The sequence below is a fragment of the Saccopteryx bilineata genome, chromosome 9 (assembly GCF_036850765.1).
Source record: "Saccopteryx bilineata isolate mSacBil1 chromosome 9, mSacBil1_pri_phased_curated, whole genome shotgun sequence".
Taxonomy (NCBI): domain Eukaryota; kingdom Metazoa; phylum Chordata; class Mammalia; order Chiroptera; family Emballonuridae; genus Saccopteryx; species Saccopteryx bilineata.
Genome location: NC_089498.1, coordinates 9,925,778 through 9,940,376, shown reverse-complemented (window position 1 = coordinate 9,940,376; position 14,599 = coordinate 9,925,778). Strand labels below are relative to the sequence as shown.

General features: G+C 45.0%; 2 protein-coding genes across 9 annotated transcripts in view; both read right to left on the bottom strand.

The window, feature by feature from the left end:
- Positions 1-424: 424 nt before the first annotated feature.
- On the bottom strand, positions 425-7,016 carry ARL2BP (ADP ribosylation factor like GTPase 2 binding protein). The gene is made up of 6 exons (XM_066243271.1): positions 6,724-7,016; positions 5,903-5,964; positions 3,987-4,093; positions 3,015-3,100; positions 2,702-2,798; positions 425-1,772 (listed from the first exon to the last, which is right to left on the bottom strand). The coding sequence occupies exons 1-6, from the start codon at positions 6,759-6,761 to the stop codon at positions 1,671-1,673; spliced, it is 492 nt and encodes a 163-aa protein (XP_066099368.1). The 5' UTR covers positions 6,762-7,016; the 3' UTR covers positions 425-1,670.
- Positions 7,017-10,417: 3,401 nt separating this feature from the next.
- Positions 10,418-14,599, bottom strand: part of RSPRY1 (ring finger and SPRY domain containing 1) — a 40,092-nt gene continuing 35,910 nt past the window's right edge. For all 8 annotated transcript variants that reach the window (XM_066243003.1, XM_066243005.1, XM_066243002.1 and 5 more), the window contains 2 exons: positions 13,792-13,896; positions 10,418-11,871 (listed from right to left, as the gene is read on the bottom strand). In XM_066243003.1, coding sequence (XP_066099100.1) covers positions 11,775-11,871; positions 13,792-13,896 — 202 coding nt within the window. In that variant the 3' untranslated portion in view covers positions 10,418-11,774. The remainder of the gene's footprint in view (positions 11,872-13,791; positions 13,897-14,599) is intronic.

Here is a 14,599-nt window from a genome sequence, read left to right as displayed (position 1 = left end):
GGAACACTACTGTCTGCGAGCTGGCGCACAGTGTCAGGCTCTCTCCTGCCAGACCAGGCTGGAGCCCCAGGTGGCGCACGACATTAGTTTCTGTGTGGACAGAGGCTTCTAGTTTGCTTTAAAAGAAGTCAGAAAGCCTAGCTTCTTAATATTAAACTACAGCAAGCTTGCTTGCTTCTTTCTGAGTGGAAAATGATAAGAACCATTTGCCCTTACTCTCATTCTTTTTTCCATAATTCCATCTCCTGTCCACCTGCCTTTTCTCAACCAGGGGAACTGACCAACAGGTCTGGCTCAAGTGCCTCCTACACGCCCAGGAGAAGAACAAGGGGCGGGGCATGCCTGGGCCAGGCGGCATGAGAAGAGGCACCGAAGCAATACCAACACAGCGGGGCAGCGGCAGTAAAGAAAGGGAACGAAGGGCTTGTTTAGAATCACGGTTGTTGCAAAACACCTTAAATTTTACTCACAGTACACAAGTATTTAATAAGCGCCACATCAGTACAGAAAACACATAGCCTACAGCTAATCTGTTAAAAGCACAACAGCCAAGTGAAAAGTCAGTACAGTCTTATTTTTACTTAAAAAAAACCCCACTAAGATACACACGGGGACCCGAGCTATTTTCTCTCTCTAGAGACGGGACACCCATGCTTTCCGGCCAGTCATGTTCTACTGAACCTGTGCTAAGCCAACGCACTACGTCAAAGCACACAGATACACAGGCACATCGTCCGCTGCTCCTACCCATGCTGAGCTGGACCAGTGGAGGAACACGGCCTTGGCAGGAAGTCTGCGGACCGTCTACCCCGACAGAAAACCTAATGAACTGGTTCACACAGAAAAAATTCAAGCAAACCTGCACAAACATCTAACATGCTGTAAGGAAAGGAGAAAAAGATACACCTAGTCTACTTCCGGCATAAGCACACACTCACCTGTGCCCAGTAAAAGGGACGCTGACACAGGAAGCATTTCAGCTCTCATGGCACGAACAGCTAAAAAGCACACAGCATATAATACTTTGATCTTGAAGTGGGTAATCGTGGAAGTTCCAGATTACATCCACTAGGTTAGCCTGAGTATTCATCTATAAAAATAGTTTTTCAAAAAACTTACACTTAAAAGAGAGTTCTAGAAACAATGGGATTACATCAGGACCAGAAGACACAGTGACACAGGGACTACAGATGTAAGACTAGGAAAACTGACTTTAACATGTAGCTTTTAAGTCCAAGGACATCTCTCTCAGTTGAATCCTGCAGCCAAGACAGGCCATGACAACAGGAGCTCTGGAAATTTCAAGATAGGGAGCTGGCTTGAGTCAAGCCCTAGACCCACACTCCCAAACAGGACAAGCTGTGGAGGATGAAACTTGTGCTGGAGAGGGCCCCTGTGAGGTGCTGGGTGTGGGCTTGCTCCCCAGGGGCCGGACTTGAGCCCAAGAGAGATGTCCACTGAGGGAGGGGTACTAGGCTAACTGAACACAAGGTGTTTCCAAAGAAACAGGTCCCAGGAGGGTCACATGGTTGTTTTTTGACCCATCAATACTTGATGTTGAAGAGTTGCAGAACAGAACTGCTCTCCAAGGTCTCTTCTCTGGTCGGCAGCTGAAGCCTCTCCCGGCACACGGGGCTGCTGCAGTCTGGCCTCGCACTGCCGGGCTGGGCCTAGTGCCGCAGGCTGTTCTGGGAAGCTGGCAGAGAGGGTGACCTGTACAATGAAGTCACCACTAAACCACTGCTTAAGTCCGGTCCCCGGCCTTCTTTTTCCTATACAGGAAAATAAACGTCAGGGGACAAACAGAAAGTCCTTTCTAGCTTAGAACCCTGCCCCGGGGGAGGAGGCACTCAGGGTGGGAGTATGGACCACCAGGGAGCATACAGGAAGCGGAAGGGGTTATTTGCATTTTTACCCTGCACTGGTCCTGGTCTCAAAAAAATGCAACTCCCTTCAATGTAAAACATTTATTTTTTCCTATTTAAGAGCCTGCATTTTAAGAAAGGCAAGGCTGAGCTCTGGCCAGGTGGCTCCATGGATAAAGCATCAACCTGGCGTGCCAGAGGTCACAGGTTCAATCCCTGGTCAGGGTTCCTACTCGAAGCAATCAATGAGTACACAGCTAAATGGAACAACTTAGTGAAACAATGAGTTGATGCTTCTCTCTCCCTTCCCCTCTTTCCCTTCCTCTCTCAAATCAATGAAAAAATTTACAAAAGAAAAGGTGAATTAGACCTGCCTTTTGATTATTTAGCCTGACCTGTGGTGGCGCAGTAGATAAACAGTAGATAAAGCGTCTACTGGAAATGCTGAGGTCGCCGGTTTGAAACCCTGGGCTTGCCTGGTCAAGACACATATGGGAGTTGATGCTTCCAGCTCCTCCCCACCTTCTCTCTTTCTCTCTCTCTCCCTCTCTGTCTCTGTCTCTCTCTCCTCTCTAAAATGAATAAAATAAAAAAACCCCACAAATCTTATTTAGGGATCCTTGGAGGTCCCTGGAGCCTGTTTCACCAGCATGTGAGGACGGAATTCCCCAGTATGGGTCCCGGGCCCTCGGGGAGGAGACAGCACACGTTCCTAACGCCCTCCAGCTGCTACCGGCCAGGCTCACAGGGAGAAGCCTGGGGGTGGCTTGTGTTCGCAGTTCTACTTAGAGCTTTCTAAGTGGTTCACTGTGGCTGCACAGCCAAGACAGACTTACTGCTCTGTAATCCAGAAACATTTCCTTAAAAGCCAGAAAGTCGGTGAATGTGAGCAGCATGTCGAATATGTCACCAGCCACCTCGTCTTTATGGTGCCTGCAAAGGAAAAGCTCGGTTGCTTCACAAACGAATGATGAAACGGACAGTCTCTTCGGATTTTGTTCAAAGACTCTGAGGCCCTCCTACCGGGACCTAGTCACCAAGTGCTCTAAGCCCTGGTGTTCAAGTACCGAAAGAAAAAGGAGAGTCTTCTTTTCAGACCAAAGAAGGAGGAAGGTGAAAAAAGGTATAACGCAGTCAAGCTGAACTCACTGTAAAGTTGTCGTGAAGGCCGCCATGCTAAACCCGGGGATCCGCTCCAGCAGCTGTTCTTCAATGTACTTTTCTACCAAAGAGATCTGTGACAGCAGAAAGGACCTCTGTCAGAGCACAGGGCTTCTGTTCAGAAAGCCCAGTCAATGTGCCAGGCTCCGCGTTAGTGCTGCGGACACTTAAAGAGAACCAAGACACAGCTGCTGTCCTCAAGAAGGACACTGTGACAAGGTGAATGCTCTCAGGTGGGTAGACGGCAGCAGGGCCCCCACCCCAGGGCAGAAAGTGAGGAATGCAGTAATGGGCCTTTTCTTCCCGACAGACGGAAGCTTACGGGGGAGAGGCGATCGCAGGGTCCCTGTGAGCTGAGGCCAGGCTTGAGGAGAGCTGCCTTGGCTATGCCAAGTTCCTATGCCAAGGGAGGCAAGTCCTGGAGGCTCAAACCCATTCTCGGGCAGATGAGACTATTCTAGGAGGCAACCTCACACACCTCGGCAGAGTAGAAGGACCCAAGGGTCAAGAACTGAGGTTCCTGGAAGTTTCTGGATTCTAGTCTTGGTGTTGCCACCAACTAGTTAGTGATCTAGGTCTTGGTTTTTACTTTTGCCTAACAATCCTACAGGCTTGACTTTTTTTGCCTGTAGAAAGAAAACAAACTGTGTGGAAGCTATAAGGTCAGAAGTGTATAAATGCAAGGTGTGGTGTTCCCATTAACTGTAACTAAAGGCAACATTATGCCGAATATCTTTCAAAATAGAAGGTGATGAAATCTTCAAACATTTGGAAAACAGCCCCAAAAGCTGTCTGGAGGGAAGCAACAGATGATGAGAACCAAACCAGACTCTCATTAGACTTCCTGGCAGGGGACTAGTGACAGCTTTGAAAGTCAAGCAAATTTCAGCATCTTCTGATTTGAAATTCACATTTTAATGAAACCCTAATCTCTGGTAAGAGAAAAAGAAATTCACTTACATATTCATTAAAAATAGGTGTGTAGGTGAGTTTATTCTCTTCCGTGTCTTCAAACTCCTGGTAGTACTTGTCCATGAAATTTCTCTGTAACAACTGGAACTCGTCATCTGAACGACAATGAAAATAATTCTTCTTAATGCAGACTAAAAACTATTCTGATTTATAAATAGGCAGGAATTACATGTCAGACTGGTTTTCCAATGGTCAGAGCGAGCTAACAGTGTTTCAAGGAAGTGTTAAATGGAACACCAATGTTGAAACAGACCAATCCAGTCTTTTTATTACTATTTTTAAAATTGTAATAAAACATCCACCACATATAATTTTCATTACTTTTAAGTGTACAGTTTGGTGGCATTAAGTACCTTCACAGTGTTGTGCAGCCATCACCACGATCGTGGGGTTCATTCTGCATATACCCACACAGGGAGTGTTGGGGACTCCCTCCCATTCCCTTTCCTCCGAGGAATGAAATGGTTCTCTTGATTTCAACAGCAGTGGTGGGCAGAGCGCAGTGAATACGGGCACGGGCTCTGACAGGCTAGATGCCTGGGTTCCAGTCCCACCTCAGCCACTCAGAACTGTGTGACCTTGGGCACGTCACTTAATTTCTCAAAGCCCCAGCTTCTTCAGCTGGAAAATGAGGATGATCACAGTTCCTGTCATATAGGGTTGCTAGGTTGAACTGACACGAGAATTTATGTAGAGATTAGTTTACTGCAAACAAATGTTTGAAAATAGAAATTTTAACAACAGAATAAAATATTATATCCCAAAATAAAACAAAAGCTTCACTAGCAACCTAGACTTTGGGATAAAGACCCTGGGTTTACAGAGAGTTCATTTTCTTTTTCTTTTTTTTTAAATATTGTTTTATTTATTTTTAAATATACTTTTAATTTTAGACCAGATTTAATTTTTATTTATTTATTTATTCATTTTATAGAGGAGAGGGAGAGACAGAGAGAGGAGAGACAGAGAGAGAAGGGGGGAGGAGCTGGAAGCATCAACTCCCATATGTGCCTTGACCAGGCAAGCCCAGGGTTTCGAACCGGCAACCTCAGCATTTCCAGGTCGACGCTTTATCCACTGCGCCACCACAGGTCAGACCAAGAGTTCATTTTCTTACAGCCTCTAGGGTACCCATTAAGGGCAAAAAACTCAAAGTATGCCCCAGTATCCCCCAAATCCTCAGATCCACAGGGAATGAGAACTTACTGGTGAAACATCTGTATTTACAGGGTTAAGGGTATGAACCTTTACCGTCCCCAAACATACAAAAACTTGGTCAGTGGTTTTCAGACTAAACTAGACTTAAGAAATACAGCTAGTAACACCAAACAAGTGTCCTTTTCCTAATTCTCACAAATCTTGAAGTCAATAGATAAAATTTCTCAAATTTTAAGTTTTTCTCTCCTACCTATTTGTCTTAAACCTTTGGTGCCAGTTACTGCTTATTACTTCGTAGGACTTACGGGTGCCAATATGAATCCACAAACAGGAAATACCGAACCAGCTCAAGGATGAGGCCTTGTTTGCTTTACGGACATGCGTGCTATGATTATAGCTTTATGCTGTGGTTTACGTCATAAAAACTAAATTGCTCTTAATCTCCGCAATAAAGTAGGTCAATATTTCCTGAAGTTTTGACAAGAGCCCCATAAATTCTAGGTGCCGGATTTCCTGAACAAGTGCCTTCCTGACTCTTGAATCTGGGGTTGTAAGTTGTTTTCCAGAGTAGTGGACTGTTTGCCCCTAAGACAAAGCACAAAGCTATTACACTGTGCTACATTAAAAATTATATGCAGCTTGATGTTTTCTTTTTTAAAAATTAACTCACCAAATTGATTTCAGCGTCCTTAAAAGCAAGGGTCTAAGAATTAAAAGGCACAGGGCAAACTGGCAAGAAACCTTACCCATGATAATGTCTTCTAAATATCCAACCACGGCATCAAATTCGGCATCAGAGGCAGAAGAGCTGAAAAATATGCCTGGATTAGGTGCTGTTTCAAATCGTATTTTAAAGAATTTACTATGACCTCCATCAACGCTGGACCATACCAGGTATTGTTAACTAATCGCTGAGTTGCAAGGTTAAAAAGGTATTTAAATAAAGTTATGCTTTTCATTAAAAAAAAAAATCCATGGATATTTTCAAACATGCACACACAAAAAAGGAATAGCGAAAGGAACTTCCTATCACTCAGCTTCAACAAAATAATTATTGTCTAATCTAGCAATTCCAAACAGAATAAAATACACTGAAGGCATCTGCGACATCAAAGATGAACGTAAGGCTCCACTTTCAGAAAACCTGCTGTGACACAAGGATTTACAAGAGGGGCAAATGGAAGGGGGTTTGCATAGGGCATCACCCTAAGGTTCCTCCGCATTTATTTTCTGTGGGTTCTGCTCGCCTCGTTTTCGCTATCAGCCCACACCTGCCTGTGAGCGTGAACCCGTCGCAGGCGAGATGCTGGCCGGTCCCTGGGAGCGGAGGGTCCCTCTGACCCGCGGTCCAGCCTCGGCAGGAGGGAGGACTGGAATGGAGGTGTTCATCCATGAGTGACACCGCCCCGCGCTCCTGTCCTCCCGGGCCTGAACCCGGCGGTCGCAACAACCACAGAATCGACACCGGGAACTGGGGCGGAGCCTCAGTCCTCCAGCCCGCCAGGCCCTCGTTTCAAAGGGAAGAGGCCGAGGCCTGCATGCCCCTGGCCCGGCCGGTGTCACTTACGAAGACAGCGCGAAGCTCTCTTCTTCTACGGCGTCCATCGCCGCTGTCGCCGCCGCATCCACCCCGCGTGGGCGAGCCGGCCCGTTGGCTTCCTACCGGGTCCGCGGCCCGGGCCCAATCTCCGTTCGGCTCCGCAGAGCCCCAACTGGCATGGGGGAGGCTATGCTGCCGAGGCCGCGGCCGGGTCACGGCCTAGCCACGAGCCGGCCGGGCCTCGGCCTGAGCCGTTGCAGCCGCCGAGGGGGCCTGCTTGTAACCGATCCCGGGGCTCCGTGCCCGCCTCCCGTTACCATGGTCACCGCAACCTCTTCCGTCGTCTCGCGGTTTCCGACAGCCAATCATAGACGCGTGTTGCCCGACGCCAGGGGCGGGGCAAGATAGGAAAAGGAAATGAGGGAAATGGATGAAGAGTCCCGAAGGTAAGACAGCTGGGCCTCAGTGAACCACGGGGGATTCTCGAACATGTCCTCACGCTGCGCGGTGATTAAATCTCACGTCGCCTGTTTTATGGAAGGAATCCACATCAAGTGCTTCAATTTTCTCATTTGCAAATTGCACGACTAAAGAAGATTAAGTAGTTTAAAGCAGGTTTAAATGCACTGTAAATTGCAAATCTCTTGAGAGTCAATCCTTGGTTTTTGAATCAGATAACTCCCGACGTCAGATTTGCAATGCAGATGCTCCCTCTAGTGGCAGGAAAGCCTCACCGCAGGAAGTGGATATCTTGTTTGTACATCGTAAATATTTACATCATAAAGATCATTCCGCAGTAACTGGTTTCTTGGCTAATTAGGCGAGATTAAAGTTAACTGAACCCCTTTGAACAACGCAATCAGAAAAAGGCCCTCTACAAAACTGCCGGATTTTTCCTAGAGCTGATGATGTATCTTGATTGGACCACTGTTACATTATATACCTTTTGGCCAAATGTGCGGTGAATGGTACAGGGATTTAAGGTATGGCAATTGTCATCAAGACACAATTGTTTCCAGATCAATTCTCAGAGTACTAACTCTGCTTAACCCCAAGCGGAAGACTGGCATCTAAAAAGGCTTCCTAAAGAACTGGACTGAGTTCTGTTTAAGTCAAGCACTGGTCATACAGCTCAAAGCAAAGTCAGCAAATTTCCTTGTGACCTACTTTCTCTATAAACTACCTATTTCTTTTGGACTAAATGAACTTACCCACCTTTTCTACTGCTAAATCATGTATGGGATCAGACAGGAGGAGGAAACGATTTCATCCATTCTGATTTTCGCTATTACAAGCCACCCACAACACTTAGTGGCTTAAAACAATTATTTTGCTCACTCATTTGCAATTTGCATAGGACTTGGTTAGGGACAGCTAGTGTCTGTTCCACTCCACCCATGTCAGGTGGCGCAGGTGGAATGGGGTTAGAGGAGCCTCTTCCAAGAAGCTCACTCACATGGCTGGAAAACTAGTGTTGGCTGTTGGCTGGGAGTCAGTGTGGATGTTGGGTGGAGTCTCAATTCTCCATGTAAGTCTTCCCAGGGATGCTTGGTTGTTCTCATACCACGGTGGCTGGGTCCAAAAGCAAATACTTCAAGAGACAGGAAGTGGAATCTGCCAGTCACTTCAAGGCTTGGGACTAGAAACTCAGCACAGTATCATTTCCACTGAAGTATATCCATCAAGCAGACACAGAGCACACCTGGATTTAAGGGGAGGGGACATAAACCTCATTTATAGATGGGAAGAATATCAAAGAATTTGTGACCATCTTTAATCTACTTCACCATCTCTGGCTAGAACAAATGGGGTCAAAGGTAATAATCATAGGTACCCTCTTATTCAGGCATGTGCCAAGTACTCACGCTAAACATTTATTAATATATTGTCTCCTTTTGAAATACCTGAAATTTTATGAGAAAAAAGAAAATCTCTATGAGGTATTTGCCTTCATTTTACAGATTAGAAAACCAAGGCTTAGAAGTGCTTGTATACTTGTGATTAAGTAGCATGTGGGGCTGGAATCTGAGTCTAGGCTCACTCCTGTTTTTACTTATCACGCTATACAGGGCCCCAATCCCTGAGTTAACAAACAATACTGGAAATTAGAATGACATACTTTCCTGGAAAAAAAAAGAAAAAAAACCAGAATGGTGACTTTTTGTAGAAAAATAAATTTACTTGAATATATTAAAAGTTTTCCATTAATTACTGAAATCCTTAGATTGTGGGTTAGCATTAATAATTGTTTTAAGTGAACAGCATAAAATGTACAGTCTCCAAAAGAGCTGATCTTATTTGGATAGTTTGTTTTCATGGATATTCAAGATGGCTGAAAGCATGTAAAGGTCATTTTTCTGCTACTGAAATTGTTTCTATGATTGAATCACTGTTTCCTGGCATTCTGCAAATGGCACCATGACTTTATCTTGCTTTTTCAGTATCATTCAAAGAAGGTGGCAATTCATTAAAAACATTTGGGGCGGGGGCTGGAATCCTAGGGGTATTTCTGGGAAATAAAAAAGCTGTTACATATTGCTCTCTCTGGTACAATACCAGTCTATTGTTAACTACCTTTCACATAGCTTGCTGGTTTTCCTCTTCTATGTGAGGTGAATGTCTTCCCCTCTGAAGCAGCTCCAAGATCCCAACTTTGCTTCCATCCTGAATAATTTAACTTTGAAATCCTCGTTTTGTGGTTTAGAAGTTAAGAATTGGAAAAGTAAACTATCTTATGAACAAAGTTCAAGAGTAAATTTCTAGGAAGCTAATGGGCTCCTTCATGCTTTTGACTATTGACAGACTATTAATTCCATCTACTTGTCTCTGCCTCCACTGAATTTACAGACTACCTTCGCCTCTCCGCTGAATTAATTACTGAGTTTCTCTACTGGTCTCCCAGTTTTTTGCTCATCCTCTGTCCTGTCCCCCTCACCTCCACCCCATTCTCCACATAGAAGCCAGAACCATCTTTTAAAATTCATCAAAGCACTTGCATGCTTAAAATCCATTGCTTTCTATTGCACTTAGGATAAAATACAAAATCCTTCACATGGCTTCCTGAAGAGTCTCCTGAACTCTCCAGCACCGGAGCATACAATTCAACCCGCTAGTTCCAGGGGCCTCCCACCAGATCCCGAAGCCCACCAAGCTCCTTCCCTCCGGGTCAGGGCCTCTGCCTACAGTGTTGTATTCCTGTAGCTACTCAGTCCTAGAAGCTTGTTCCGAGTCTCTGCCTGGCCAGGCCCTACTTCTTTGTTTGAGTTGTTACTAATATTCCTTTCTCAGTGAAGTTTCTTCTGCCTCTCCCCCCATCTTCACTAAGTCCCCCTCATTCTCTCATAGCACCCCATTCTTTTCTTTCAAGGCACTAACAATTTACTACAATGAACACAGCCATACTGTCCTCTTCCCACTACCAGAAGCAAGCAAGCTCCACAAGTACACGTGTTTTGTATACCATACCGGCAGTGCCCAGAACATACTTGGTGCTCAGTAGAGATTTGCTGGATGCATAGTGTTAACCTTGCTTCTTAATCCTAACACTTGAATCTCTTCTACTCTGGAAAGTAGCCCTTAAACCTGAGATGCTGTCTTGGAACTTTAGCAGCAGGTACCAATGAGAGTTAGAAAATCTTAGTAAAAAATGGCAACAAATGTTTTATTTCTTCAATGCAAATTACTGTATTCACCACAAGCTAAAGAAGAGAACATATATTTATATATATATATATTTATATATATTTTTGAATTTATGGAAGACTAAAGACATGGAAAAAATCCAGCACCCCAACAAGTACGGCCAGGAAGGAAATCAGCTCTGTAATGGGACATTTTAATGAACTACAAACAAGAAAGGGTGGGAAAGGAAGAAAAAAATGTGCAATGAGATTAAGACCATGTAGAACTCAGAAGACATATTTACTATTCAAGTATAAACTCGGTAAGGGCTTGGCATAAATTGAAAGGCAGCTGCTGAGGTACACCATTATAAAATAAGTTCTATGAATTTACAATTCTACCTTCCAATTTTCTGGGAGAAAAAAACCAAACTCTTGAAGGTCTTCACCAGAGACCCTGAGAGGGAATAACACTTTTGATGAAGACATAGTCAACCATCCATGATTGAATTCACTATTCAAAAAACATGTTGTTTATTTAAAACAATAGGAATACGTACTCTCAGACTGTGCTCTAAGAGTTTTTCAAACTATTGGTTCAAGAGTTTCAAAGAATATTACTTCCAAAAACAATACTGATTAAAAAAAACTTTTTTAACAAAAAACTTGATTTGATGGTACCTTAAAAATACACTAAATACCAATTTTCTCCAGTCAAACACTGCAATTAATTTAAGAATTTCTCCTGCATTGTTAAAACATTTTTTTCCTCACAAAATGTGGGTACTGAAATTGGATAAAAATACCATGAATGTGAAAATATCACCAATTTTCTGCAGTTTAAAATAACCCTAGCATGTTCTTTGGAATCACTGAACTATCAAATTTGGGGTTTTCTACGGTCTGCGCACCACACCTTCACTGAGGCCCTCCACGCTGCTTGTAGTATTGACCTGTGTGATTCTAGGGTTACAGATTCAAGTCTTCCAGGGCGACATACACTCCACACACTGCGCTCTCTGACCAGCGGGAGGGTCACTTAACCCAGGGACGCTGTCATTTACTTCTCCATAATGACCTTCTGTCCAAAATAAAACTCTGAATATGAGACAAACATCCTGTGTTAAACAATCAAATGACGCCAACAAGGAGACTCCGGGTGGTCTCAGCACTCAGAGGGTAATGCCCCTCTGTTTCATGGAAGTGCCACCGGCCTCGCTTGTTAGCACTCAGCTTCCCTTGGCCTTAAAAGGAATTTCTCAGGGCTGGCAAGTTGGGTTAGATTCTAAGAGAATTTTGTCTTTGACAAACTACCATTTTTAGCATAAAATCTGGCCATGGCTATAAGTTTCAATGTGCGTACGATTGATTAGAGATGGGTTTTTGTTTTCTTTGTTTTTGTTTTCAACATTGGCTGGAATTGTGTAGAAATAAGTCCATGATGCCTCTTCACGTGTGTCATGAAATATGAGAGATCTGTCTGACTCTAGACACTATTTCTTTGCGACACAATGGGCAGGTCTCCAGTTGCAAGGCACAATTCATGCACAGGTCACTGAGGAGAAAGACAAATGACAGGTTAATGCTTCAAAAGATCAAACTGCCAACTGCTGCCAACTCAACCTGAAATGTTCACAAGCTTGCCCTGACTGGGCGGCTCCGTGGAGAGAGCACTGTCCCTGGCACTCGGAGGCGGCAGGTTCCATCCCTGGTCAGGGACACACGAGAAACAATCAATGGATACACAACTAAATGGAACTACTAAGTGGAACAATGAGTTGATGCTTCTCATCTCCCCTGTGCTCTCTCCCTTCCTGTCTCTCTCTCTAAAATCAATGAAAAATAAACTCTTGTTGCCGCTAAAAGTTAAATAGATAAATTTAACTTATAATTTCTAAAATGTTCTCCTTAAATCTGTTTTGGATTGGTCTATATTAAGGAGACTGTGCTAGGCCTGAACAGTGGATAAAGCGTCGACCTGGAACGCTGAGGTCACTGATTTGAAACCCCGTGCTTGCCCAGTCAAGGCCCACGTGGGAGTTGATGCTTCTTGTTCCTCCCCCTTCTCTCTCTCTCTAAAAATTAATAAAACCAAAAAAAAAAAAAAAAAAAGGTGCCATGCTCACACTTAAGCTGCCTGGTTCTAAGGTTTCCGGTTCTAGCCTTCATCCACAAGCCCTTAGTGGAAGCGGAAAGCACTGAGAAGGACAGAGAGCACAAAGGTGAGTAAGAGCCGACCCTGCTGTCTGGGACCTTACTGTACTTACAGAGCAAAGATGAAAAAGGGTATCAAGACACCTGCCTTTACACTGCACTGCTGTGAGGCCCTGACGACTCCGACCCCAAGGGCTCCGCAGGAGCACTTCCGGGCTGCAGAGCTGGTACCAAGGGGCAACCAGAGCCGGGGCCATTGCGCCTTCCTTTCCTCTTGTTTTAAAAGAGTTTATTTATTGACTTTAGAGAGAAGGAGGGAAGAGAGAGAAAGGTGTAGGAGGAGGAATGGGAAACATCAACTCGCAGTGGTTGCTTCTTGTATGTGCCTTGACCCGGGGTTTCGAACCGGCAACCTCAGCATTCCAGGTCGACACTTTAGCCACTGCACCACCACAGACCAGGTGCCACTGTGCCTCTTTCAGAAGAGACTGGTAGAGCTAAGGGTGGATGAGCTACAGTGCATGCACTTCCCTTAGTGGCTGGTAGATAACAACCCATTTCAAAAGACAGCAGACAAACGGAGGCAAAGTCAGGGCCCAGGCTGAGTCACACTTGGGGGTTACAAACAGGTCCATCACTCCAGGCTTTGGACCTGGAGAACTGGTGGCTAAAGCTCCATCAAAAATAAGAGCAAAGCAGGGTTCGGGCTGTGATGACTCCGGGGAGCTGCTGTGGGTACTGCTCTGATACAGCCAGCACACATGCCTGGGCCAGGCCAGGGCCTGCGCACTGCCACGCCTTTCTAACCCTTGCAGGAGTGGCCTTTTTGGGGACCGGTTTACTTGCCGGTCTTGTTGATGTATAGCCACTCTGCTCTACAGGGTCTGGCTGACCTCTGAGTTCATCTCAGACAACTGAAATGTGGTTAGAAGGCAGGTTAGAAGGCAGGGGGTGCTGCCCTCGCAATGGTTTGGAGTGTAACTAATCAATCCATGCAGAGGCTTTCAGACTGAAAGGGACTGCCCAAGAAGCTCATGTATAGCGTTAACCTTTTACAGTTCTGATGTGAAAACTATTAAATAGATAGCACTGAGAAAACAAAGCCCTTCCTTATCAAGCAGCTTCTTCTATTTCAAGTACTTTCTGGAAGGCAGCCACGTACCACCTGGCAAATCTAACTCCTCATTCAGCCCACTTCAGATATAATAATAAACTTTGGTGAACAGCTATGAAATTGTAACACTCTAAAAGCAATTCAAGAACAGGATGAAACTGCCTAATAGAACATACAAAATAGGAACGGTCAAACAAACCCTCTTACCTGTGTCCACATGGCTTCAGCTGTGTGTCTGCTACCTCATCACAGCACAGGGAGCAGCAGTTTTCCCGGATACTGACTTGCTTCAGCAGAGCAAGGCGCCTGTGCCTGAGCAGGAAACACAGCATGTCAACTAGGAAATGGGCCCGTAGGCAGCAAAGCAGAGGAAATGCTCTATGTGTGTGTGTTGCGAACAAAGAAGGAGCTACACAGGAGATCTGATGTGCTCAGCAGACTGGTCTGCATGGCAGGACGTTCTGGTCAGATTCCTAACTGGGAGGTCATGGTGGGGAGTCCCACCCCAGGCCTATCGATTCCTTAGTAAAAGGTTCATTTCTACCTTACTCAGACCTGTCCATTGTTCTCAGGTATCTGGGATACCAAACCTTTGCAATGTTAAGAGTAATCTTTTCCAAACGCCTGGGATGCATAGGCACTGGATGTAGCAATAGAAACTCCTCACTGTTCCATTGTTGCCCACATATATCTCTAGTTACTGCAGATGTTAAATGTTAACTACCCTGTACCCACCGATCCTAGAACCCCGCCACCCCCTCTGCTAATTCCTGCCTCCTTAATCTACCTCAGTGGACTTCATGTACCTCCTTCACTCTCCTCCTTTGATTCTAACTGCATAAAGAAGCTGCAGAAGCGCCACTCTCCAGAGCATTTGCTCAATCCCTTGAGATCTGGTTTCTGGGCAAGTTCTCAGTTTGGCTCAAATAAACGCTAAAAACTCTTCTAAAATTCCCCTACAGGTTTGGATGTTCTGGCATCAACAATGTGAAGTATACTAAGCTTTGTCCAGTAG

Bases quoted from the DNA above. Each gene is read 5' to 3' on its own strand.
- ARL2BP (XM_066243271.1), bottom strand. From the start codon at position 6,761: ATGGACGCCGTAGAAGAAGAGAGCTTCGCGCTGTCTTC. The intron at 4,094-5,902 runs GTAAGGTTTCTT...ATTGTCGTTCAG, and splicing joins TTTAGAAGACATTATCATGG to ATGACGAGTTCCAGTTGTTA. The intron at 1,773-2,701 runs GTAAGTCTGTCT...TTTCCTGTATAG, and splicing joins TGTTTCTGGATTACAGAGCA to GAAAAAGAAGGCCGGGGACC.